Source organism: Girardinichthys multiradiatus, chromosome 21 (genome assembly GCF_021462225.1).
Source record: "Girardinichthys multiradiatus isolate DD_20200921_A chromosome 21, DD_fGirMul_XY1, whole genome shotgun sequence".
Classification (NCBI taxonomy): Eukaryota; Metazoa; Chordata; class Actinopteri; order Cyprinodontiformes; family Goodeidae; genus Girardinichthys; species Girardinichthys multiradiatus.
The window spans coordinates 20,255,422-20,266,767 of NC_061813.1; the positions used below are offsets into that span (position 1 = coordinate 20,255,422).

Genomic DNA, 11,346 nt, shown 5'->3' on the forward strand with positions numbered 1-11,346 from the left:
ACAGTTTATGGAAAAGCTTTATTTTATGCACTCGGACTTCCTTGTTCTGTATAAATATACAGTAAATCTGGTCACCGAAAGTAGTTTCCTCTATTCTGAAAGACACATCATACCCATCTAGCTAATGGTTTCAAAACCTTTATGTTGTGAAAAATTGAGATCTGGAATAATGTTTCTTATGCTTTTGTAAATAATTATTTATTTTTACTCAGTTTTATTATTTGTATATACCAGAATTTGTACATAACTTCATATTTCGGTCTGATTGCATCATAAAAAAATAAATCAGATGCCATTATGTTACACCAAATATATTTTTACTCTCACTTGAATTATTTTTTAGATAACTACATTTTGAAGTAACTCTTGTTTTCTTCAGACTAACAGACAGATTAAAAAATAAAAACATGAAACATGTTTACATTTACACTGAGAACCGTGATGGAAACAGGTTACTGACCATGATGCATCACTCTGCCCACCTCTGATTAACTGCTTATAACCTTTTAACCAAATCTCACCTTAAAAAAATCGTAACTTTCCCTTGAATGCTGCATTTCTTCATTTTGTCTGCAGACACAACAAGGACCAAACAGACAGCTTTGTTATTTTTATGGAAGGTTTTTCCAAACACTTCCAAACACATATTCTCACACATGTTGCCAGCAGCTGTAATCCCGACATAAATGGAAAACGGTCTTCATATATTTTTTCTTGGGTTTTGGGTAGAGGGGTTATTGAGGGAAACAGGCTTTAAAGAAACAGGCCCCCCTCAGGATGTCTAACATGTTTCTGCTGGACCACAGTCCGCTGGCTGGCGCGGAGCACATGCTTGTGGTGGGCTGTTTGTCTGAGTGAAACTGGCATGGCATTCCCGTTCCCACTGCATCTGTTCTCCATTAGAGGAGCTGAGAGTATAAAGCAGGGAGCTGACAGGGGCTGGGAGCTAGTCTAGTTCCTGCCTGGCTGGATCATGGGGTTTAGTGTCTGGCTGTGTGTTCTGTGCCTGCAGGCAAGCCTGCTGTCGTACACCCTGGACTGCTCAGAGGGAATCCAGGGAGAGCTGTGTGCTGGTGGACAGACCGCAGACAGACAGGTAAGTGACGCACTTTAATGGATCTGATAGTTAGGGAAGGGCAAAGTGTTCATCATGTGTCAGTCACCGTCTCTGCTGCTCAGACACTGCGAAGGTAAGTGCTGCCAATACCAGTCTATTAAGTTAGTTAATAACTAACCTGAGGTCAAATAAGACTAAGGAAGAAGTTGCATTATAGTTATAAGGAACATTTTTTTCAAAGGCTGTTTTTCATTATAGTTTTAATTTGATGCCTACATGTTAAAGGCAGTGCAAAGAGCTGTATAAATCAATATTTTTTTGTCCTCTTAATAATTTTTGCTGACTATCTAGCTCATGTTGTAGGCATTATTTCATTCAGTCACCTAATTTACCACCATTAAATCCTTTATGGATATATTCATAAAATTATATTTTCAAGTTTGTATGTTTTCTTTGGTTAAATATCCACACAGATTGCGATTTTGTTACTTTTCCCTCAGACATAGTGTGGTCAGTGTTTACACAGTAGCTCTGCCAGACCAAACCAGTAACTCTGCTGGAATGTAACTTCTTCCACTTTAAATCCTTAAAACAAATCTGCTCCAGAATGGAAGGAGATGTTTACAGTCTAAACCGAACCTGCGAAGACGTATAATTTATTTTTCTAACAGAAACAAAGTCTCATTGTAATGGTTTTTACAGTCATTGTACGACCAAACCAAAAATACGTACCATTCTGTGGAACAAAATCGTCCGGCTACCCTGTTTTTTTGGCTTTTTATGTGGCTGCCAGCTGTTAGACTTTAAACTGGTGGTAAGCTTTTTTTTCTGCGGACGGTCCTCATGTTCTGTCCAAAGTAATCACCCTCATCTGGACAAAAGATCCAACAGCTGCAAAAAAGGGAGCCCCATCCGAGAGAGTTGGTGCCATATGTGCTTTTTTCTGCAGCAGTTATTTGTGATGTAATTACAGCATGCACACAATTATAAGGCTCAGTTGTGGTGAAGGCTAACTAATACCAGCAGCATCTTTTTCACCGGCTATATTTACAGCATTGACTTAGTTTACTTGTCTTTTGCCCTTTCCGACCAAAATAATGCGCGCTTTGACATGAGAGCAGAAAATTAAATGGGGAATTTATGGGATTCACCAACAGACATTCTGTGAAACAGCAGAAAAACACACTGTGCCATGTTTTGATGAGTAATATAAAGATGAACTTCAAACCCAAACACAGAAGTTGTTGTGTGGATTTACTGTTTATTTTTTTATTAAAGTGTATCTAATTTGGGGTTTAAAATGGTATGCTAAGAATAAATATTGACTCTGACTTCATTTTTTTTCTCAGCATGATGACAAAAGACCACAGAGAGGGCTACACTTACCTGAACAGCTGGTATGTGCAAACCCTAACACTTTTTTTCACTTTAAAAGCTCCAAATTTAGTGTGGGCATCAGATTTTGCCACATTAGAGCAACTGTAATACAAACTGAGTACAGCATGGGGAATGAAGTCCTTTGTAGGTAAAATCAGACAACAACACAAAGTGGTGCTGGAAGGTTTATGAGTCATTTATCATTTCTTGCAATTCTGTGCAAGCAAAATATGATGTTCAGGGATGCTGGAGGGTTTCCCTCACATTAACTGCCTGGTTAGGGTCATCTCAATGGTGCGTTCGATTTGCTTCCTAAATCGGAGCGTGGACCTGAGACGAGATGAGCACGTGTTCTGGTTGAAGGTCAGATACCAGCGCTAACTTCTCTTAGTAGTACAAGCTAATGGATAGCTCATACGTATGACATTTCCTACATTGTATATGTGCAGCAGACATGTTGGACACCGATTGCGGAGCTGTTTGGACACCTCCAACTTTCTGAGTTGAAATTCAGACTTCAGTGAGAATTCTTGTTGCATTTCCGCCTGGGAACTAGAAAAATCCAACTTCCAAGCGTGAAGAGAACACAGCATAATAATACAGCTTCACATAAAAACAACTTTACAGTAAAAACCCAAAAACGTTTTCTTTCGTCCTTTGACTATAATGGTAACATTTTGTGAAATAAGCCCAGACCATGATAGGACCATTATGTTTTACAGAGGAAATGAGGTCCTGATGGTGGACTGTAGCATTTTCCCTTTCATAACACTTAAATTTTCAAATTGTTATTCTACTTTTTAGTTTATTTCTATAATCTTTTCTGGAAATATACATATTTTTTTGGTTTTATACATTGTTTTGTTCAGGCCTGCTGCATGCATGCATTACTATTTAGTACTGCACTAACGGTGGCCTTATAAATACGAATGTGAGTTAATTGGTGAGGGTTATATAGTTGATCTGAATGCTATCTTGTGACCGCTGAGAATATTGCACACCTTCTCGTACCTTCTTGATCAGTTGCTGCAGAAAATTCACACATTTCAGTATTTAATTTATGAACAAGCTGTCTGATTATGGTTAAAGGGAGTCTTACTGGTTTAGTTACTTTTTGCCATCTCAACATTAACCTCTTATTCATCCGTGTCGCACAAACAAAAAGGTTCAAAAAGGTTTTAAAAGCATCTTTGAAGCTGAATCACACATAATACTGTTAGAAATGATTAAGTGACACAATAATTAGCTTTCTTATTCCTTACAAAAGCAACAAACTTTTGTCTGTTAATAACTCTTAGTGGAGACTAATGGGAATAGCTGTGAGCAATTTAAATTAAATACAAATTACTGGGAATATTTAATAACTAACTGTCTTCTTTGTGGAGAGTAAAACCTATTGTTTCTTACAGTGACTGACCATATGGAAAATGGTTGGATCAATAGCAATGATCCACCCTGAGCAAGTCAGTGCAGTAAACAGGAGCACAAACATTATCAATTTAGCTTAATCCTACCCTTTGTACAAAAGACTGACTTCAAGTGTATGGAAATGAATTTAAGGTAAGTGAGAAAGGGTGAAGAAACTCTCGGTTGGCACCAGCTGTACACAGGACTTGATCCTCGTCTGCATTTTAGCACCCAGAGATGCATGCAGGCATTGTTGTTTCCCGCTGTGGTCTGTGGTTGTGACTGTCTCATCCTTTCTAGGATTTGTTCAGACGTAAGCGGCAGTTGGAGCGGACGGGCCCCACCCACCTGAGTCACCCCAGCCTACCAGGAGCCGTCTCTGTCAAGGGCTTCCCTAACACTCTCATCCAGGTAAACCGCTCCTCTTAGTCACCCAGGAATCAGATCAACCCGAATGCAGGGAGGACGTGGGGACAGGATAACGACTAACTCCAAAACTCAAGCCAGGTTTTAGTCATCATGGGTAATGAGTATGTGCTCGCGGACAGAAGTGCTCACATGAAAAAGACCTGCTTTTCAACCAAGTAAATGAAACCATTTACCACACAGACGTATTACCTCACTTTCTGCTACATTTCAACCTCAAACATCAATGCATTCTCCGAGCTTTGATTTACTTCAGAGCGGCAATGTACAGGTCCTTCTCAAAAAAATTAGCATATTGTGATAAAGTTCCTTATTTTCCATAATGTCATGATGAAAATTTAACCATCATATATTTTAGATTCATTGCACACTAACTGAAATATTTCAGGTCTTTTATTGTCTTAATACGGATGATTTTGGCATACAGCTCATGAAAACCCAAAATTCCTATCTCACAAAATTAGCATATCATTAAAAGGGTCTCTAAACGAGCTATGAACCTAATCATCTGAATCAACGAGTTAACTCTAAACACCTGCAAAAGATTTCTGAGGCCTTTAAAACTCCCAGCCTGGTTCATCACTCAAAACCCCAATCATGGGTAAGACTGCCGACCTGACTGCTGTCCAGAAGGCCACTATTGACACCCTCAAGCAAGAGGGTAAGACACAGAAAGAAATTTCTGAACAAATAGGCTGTTCCCAGAGTGCTGTATCAAGGCACCTCAGTGGGAAGTCTGTGGGAAGGAAAAAGTGTGGCAGAAAACACTGCACAACGAGAAGAGGTGACCGGACCCTGAGGAAGAATGTGGGGAAGGGCCGATTCCAGACCTTGGGGGACCTGCGGAAGCAGTGGACTGAGTCTAGAGTAGAAACATCCAGAGCCACCGTGCACAGGCGTGTGCAGGAAATGGGCTACAGGTGCCAGCATTCCCCAGGTCAAGCCACTTTTGAACCAGAAACAGCGGCAGAAGCGCCTGACCTGGGCTACAGAGAAGCAGCACTGGACTGTTGCTCAGTGGTCCAAAGTACTTTTTTTCGGATGAAAGCAAATTCTGCATGTCATTCGGAAATCAAGGTGCCAGAGTCTGGAGGAAGACTGGGGAGAAGGAAATGCCAAAATGCCAGAAGTCCAGTGTCAAGTACCCACAGTCAGTGATGGTCTGGGGTGCCGTGTCAGCTGCTGGTGTTGGTCCACTGTGTTTTATCAAGGGCAGGGTCAATGCAGCTAGCTATCAGGAGATTTTGGAGCACTTCATGCTTCCATCTGCTGAAAAGCTTTATGGAGATGAAGATTTCATTTTTCAGCAAGACCTGGCACCTGCTCACAGTGCCAAAACCACTGGTAAATGGTTTACTGACCATGGTATCACTGTGCTTAATTGGCCTGCCAACTCTCCTGACCTGAACCCCATAGAGAATCTGTGGGATATTGTGAAGAGAACGTTGAGAGACTCAAGACCCAACACTCTGGATGAGCTAAAGGCCGCTATCGAAGCATCCTGGGCCTCCATAAGACCTCAGCAGTGCCACAGGCAGATTGCCTCCATGCCACGCCGCATTGAAGCAGTCATTTCTGCAAAAGGATTCCCGACCAAGTATTGAGTGCATAACTGTACATGATTATTTGAAGGTTGACGTTTTTTGTATTAAAAACACTTTTCTTTTATTGGTTGGATGAAATATGCTAATTTTGTGAGATAGGAATTTTAGGTTTTCATGAGCTGTATGCCAAAATCATCCGTATTAAGACAATAAAAGACCTGAAATATTTCAGTTAGTGTGCAATGAATCTAAAATATATGATGGTTAAATTTTCATCATGACATTATAGAAAATAATGAACTTTATCACAATATGCTAATTTTTTGAGAAGGACCTGTATATAATTTTACAAATTAACATCTTTGCATTTGTTTTTTTCCTTTAATGCAAAATGTGAACCGAGGTAAAAAACTTACACCCAACATCATCTTGAACATACCATTACAACAGTAAAACATAGTGATGGCAGCATAATGCAGTTAGGATTTTCTTGAGCAGAGACAGGAAAGCTGGTTGTAGTTAATTCGGAAGATGGATAAAAGTAAACACAGGACAATCCTGGAAGAGGAGGCTGTAAAAGACTAACTGGTCTTTTGTAGCCACCAATCACCAAACGCACAGAGTTACAATTAAATGGTTTAGGTCAAAGCATATCTATGTTAGAATGGCCCAGTCAAAGACTAGACCTACATTCAATTCCAAATCTGTGGTAAGACTTGAATAATTACTTTCACACACTCTCTTCTTACAATGTGAGGGAGGCTCTCCTCTAAGGAGACTGAGCAAAACATTGAATCATCAGATGTGCAAAACTGGTAGAGACACAGCCCAGAACACATGCAGCTGTAGACAAAGTAAAATGTGGCTCTACAAAGTATCGACTTAGGAAGGCTGAAAATTAAATGCATGCCACCATTTTTAAATAATTATTTGTAAAAATGCTTTTCACAATTATTCACTACTTTGCGTAGCTCTATCAGATAAAATCCAAATAGAGTACACTGATGTTTGTGGTTGAAACAAGACAAATGTGAAACATTTTAGGAATATGAATCCTTTTGCAAGGCACAGTAATAATAGAGCATCAGTATTAGGAATCATGCAATGTGTGTATGTGTGGGTGGGTGCGTTACTGTCTATATAATCCCTGTGTCAATGTCTTTTTTTAGGCTGATAGGTCGAGGAGACACTTGATTAAAGCTGTGAATAAGAAGAAGAACTGGCATAAACACCGTGCAGGCTCTTTCTCCCTCCTTAGAAACAACAAGACAGCCAACCCCCTACAGGTGAGTTTCCATGGCAAACCAGAGGCAGCGGAGGAACAGCTGGCCCATAGCGATCTGAAACAATAAGGCTGCATTACTCTGTTTGACTGGATGTGCTCAGTGTTCTCATCCGAGGAGTTTGTTTTTGTGAGACTCATCAGGCCAATTCTCCAAGTAGATCCAGGAATGTCGTCTGACGTCCTCAGATAAAATGTCATGACGCAGATGTATGTATGGGAATGCTTTCAGGTGACCAGAGTGAGAAGACAGGTGAAGCTTGATCCACCCAAGAGGGGGAAGTCAGGTCGTTCTGGAGCATTCTCAGTACTGGTGAGTCATAACTTAATGGGTCTTACCTCTGGAGCATAATATTTGATCAGTGTTTGATTGACAGTTCCCTGTGATCTGCAGGGAGATCCTCAGGCTGACGGACAGAGCGAAAGGCCTGAAAGGAGCATGTAAGACATGAAGCACCACAGCATGGGAATGCAAATCATAACAAAGGATGTGCACAGTACAGCCAAAAGAGGAAATTGTAACAGAGAAAGGCTATGAAAATCTAACATCTAACTGTGTTTATTTAGTATTTCATCAGATAACTTTTAAGTGTCTACCATAATTTTTTTACCAGAAAGCTGACTAACATAAACCAGCGCGACCCTATGGTGCATTCAGTTTTATTCTGTGTCTGCATGTTACAATAAGAAATCTTGTATTCGTATTTTACTTTGCTTTATTTTGCTGTAACCTATTTAATCGCATCTAAATGTTTGGAGTATATTTTTGCACAACAGTTTTTTTTTTTTCTTGCTGCCATGTCAGGTTTCAATAAAACTTTAATAGAGATTTATAATTAACAAGTCTTTAAAAATGTATACACTTTTATTAAGGAAGTTTGATTTTATTTCTCTTCACTCCATAATAAGTTACATTTTTATTTTACTATAAGGAAGCCTTTAAATGGATCATCAGGGGGCCTTGAATGACCCTATTTACAAAGCCGAGTTACACATGGCAAACATTACAGGTATACCATGGCTGGCTGCAGGGTGGACCCAGCAGGAGCTTACAAGAGATCCACTAATCCATTCAAATTACTGCCGCCAACGGCAAAAAGCTTCCATGTAAGAGAGAGAGGGAAAAAAATTCAAAATCAAGTCCAGACCATCTGTTGCAAGAGCTGGACTATTTTAAAAGTGCCATTTTACTTATTTTTGGCCAGAAATGGAAATGTAGTTCAGTCTGGACAGAAAGATTTGTTTCAGCATTACACTGGAAACAAGGATGGGAAAATATGTGCACAAAATGAGATGTTTGTAGACTGCTATGAGGTCTGGTCTCTGTGGAAAAACACCTGTGCGTTACTATAATGAATGTTGAGTATAGGGACACAGTCTAAACCTGTTTACTTTTCTTGGAAAACAGCACAATCCATTCAACAAAGGTTTACCTTAAATGTTTTTTTACAGGTCTTGTTAAAAAAGTTCAGTGTATTTTACTGAGACACACACAAAGAATAGTGTGTACATATATTGCTCTACCAGCTTTGCAAATTTTTGTTCATTCTTCAAAAAAGGTCAAGTTAGCAATCCAGTTAAGTCAGACTGGAAAAATAACATCTTTGAAAGTCAGTTTCCAAACCTTTCCATATATTTTGTATTGTATTTAGGTCTGGACATCAACTTATATGCTTTCCATTGTAGCTTTGACTGTATGTTAAGGGCTATTACTCTGCTGGAACGTGAAGCTCCACATCAAGTCTTTTGCACAGTCTAACAGGTTTTCTTCCAAGATTGCCCAGTACTGTATTTAGATCCATCCATCTTCTAATCAACTCTGACCTGTTTACCTGTCCATGCCAACAAAAAGCATCCTATCAGCATGATGCTGCCACCACCATGCTTTACTTTAGGGTTTGTGTGTTCAGGATGATGAGCAATGGAAGTCCACATCTTGGTCTTATCTGACCAAAGAACCTTTAACTAATTCGTCCTTTAGACAGATTCACCCACTTGGGCTGTGGATCTCTGCAGCTCCTAGTTTAGGTGGACGGTTGTGTCTTGATAGGGTTTGCAGTTTTGCCATACTGTTTCCACTTTTGCGGATGGATTGAGCAGTGCTCCACGAGATGTTGAAAACTCAGGATGTTGTTTTACAACAATATAACACGTCTTTAAATGTCCCAACAACTTTATTTATGACTGTTCCAGTGTGTTCCTTGGTCTTCATGCTGTAAATAGTTCAAATAGCACAAATACATTTGAAAAACTCTGTATACGTGAATGAATTAAAAAGACCATTGAAGTAAATAGCATCTGATTCACTTCTCATTTTCTGATCAAAGCCTTAACCCCAGCTGATGTAAGATGAACAGTGCTCATGATCCCATTTTCATGCTTTTTCCAGGCACAGACAGAGTGAATCACAACAAAAAATGCTATTTATAAACCTGGCATTTTCCCCCAAAGCACATAATTGGTGCTAAACATGCTTCAGCAGCTCGCTCTGGGAGAAAATAGACAAGCGTAAAGCCCTGATGTTGTCACTCAGTCATCACGCAGCCTGAATTTGCAGGATGTGATCAGTCTCAGTTGTCCTGGCGACAATCCATCATGAGAAAGGAAATCTGATTTCTCTGAATCACTCATGGAAATAAAAAGAAATACCAAATTAGATGAACAAGAGAGATGCACAAACACAGTTTTTTTGTGATAAAAGCCATCAGGGTCGTTCTTGACTGCATTTTTGAGCAACCAAGAAAGCTTGAGGTAAAAGTAGACCCAACACGTTTCTTAAGAAAATTGTTAATTTTCTACAGACAGTGTAAAAATAGAGTAAAATGAGTATTTGTTTTTGTAAATCTGTAAATTTAAGCGTGACTCTGATCACGTCAACAAGTGTGACCAAAGCAAGAGAGGGTGGTTGTTGCTGTGTTTCTGTTACTGCTGTGTTGTAATGGTGTGCGGCTTTGTTTCCACTCCGTTTTGGCTCAAATCTTCCTCTTGAGAGGAAAAGTGATCATACTGATGGCCGACCAAATAATCTGGAAGCTATTAATCTAAAGGTCTGTGGTAGGAAGTGATCCAAGCAGGGTGGCATCTTAGACTTTCCCATAAAAGCTCAGTCAGGTTCATGTGTAGTTAGTGGCTTTTACAGTCAATTTCCCCAAGCTCTCGAAACCACGCTATAAGTGATAGTTTTACTTTGACACAGATCATCTTCTTCAGTACAACATGCAATGTGGGAAAACACAGTGATAAACAAGTTTGACGAGAGCAGGAGGGCTAAATTTGTCCTTCTGGAACCTCTGAGAATTACCCAGTTTTTAACATTTTGATTCAATCTTTATGAAGATGAAATACATTCACAGCACAAATAATCATAAATGATTGATAGAAACCTACTTAGAGGTTACTACTTAGCAATGGTTAGGGTTAGGGTCAATGGTTATCACTCCAGTGATATTCTTAGACGATGAGGTAGGGAATACTATCAGTGAGACAAATATTTATGTTGTTGTTTTCAGTAATATAATTCATTCATCACAAATACCTGAATTAAATTTAATAGGGATGAACAATTATTTTATGGATACAAAGCTGTAAGTTCAATAGACAGAAAATTTAAAAAACATGTTGGTTTTTACTTTAAAGTAACAACATAAATTAACAGTCCTATAAAATGCCTTTGCCTTTAGTTTGCCTTTACGTCCCTTTTGAATAATATCTACATAAACCAAAGAGCAATATCCTGAACTACTTATCTTCTAGGTTGTTTGTGCATATTAGCTATATTAGCTATATGTATTACAGCTACTTTGCTGCATATTTCGACTTTAAATAGTTGATGCCTTCAGTACTACCACTGAAGACATCCCAAGCACTTGCACCACAGTTTGAGAAGCATGGCTTTTAAATAATTTAAAAATAGGTTTATAAGGTTTCCTAGTTTGGTTGGTAGTGACTGCTCTGAGATCATTGCTGAGGTCTTTCCATCCTGGCATTGTGTTAACACAGACTTGAATATTCCAGGAGATGAAAATGTTAAACATTTCCACTTTCGTAGAAGTGCTAATTCCTTTGTTCCCATGCAAGCAGTAATAATGTACAATCTATTTTCACATGTTTTTTGCATTTTGGCTTAGCTTGCAAAATAGATTTTTACATAAGTGATACGAGGTGTTGCTCTTCATCCGAGCTTTTAATTTCAAAATGGTGAAACCTCGTAAGGACTTTCTGTTTTTTTATTATTCCTGCAAGCATAAAATGTT

At 39.1% G+C, this 11,346-nt stretch overlaps 1 protein-coding gene across 1 annotated transcript; it reads left to right on the forward strand.

Annotated features, from left to right (window-relative positions):
• Positions 1–822: 822 nt before the first annotated feature.
• On the forward strand, positions 823–9,388 carry si:dkey-12l12.1. Its single transcript, XM_047350392.1, has 6 exons — positions 823–1,096; positions 2,407–2,454; positions 4,142–4,252; positions 6,981–7,097; positions 7,326–7,406; positions 7,488–9,388. Exons 1-6 carry the CDS (start codon positions 974–976, stop codon positions 7,536–7,538), a joined length of 531 nt encoding a protein of 176 aa, XP_047206348.1. The 5' UTR covers positions 823–973; the 3' UTR covers positions 7,539–9,388.
• The last annotated feature ends 1,958 nt before the right edge of the window (positions 9,389–11,346 follow it).

Excerpts from the sequence above, each read along its gene's own strand:
- si:dkey-12l12.1 (XM_047350392.1), top strand. The coding sequence starts at position 974 with ATGGGGTTTAGTGTCTGGCTGTGTGTTCTGTGCCTGCAGGCAAGCCTG. Across the intron at positions 1,097-2,406 it reads GACAGACCGCAGACAGACAG|CATGATGACAAAAGACCACA; the intron begins GTAAGTGACGCA and ends TTTTTTTCTCAG. Across the intron at positions 7,407-7,487 it reads CTGGAGCATTCTCAGTACTG|GGAGATCCTCAGGCTGACGG; the intron begins GTGAGTCATAAC and ends TGTGATCTGCAG.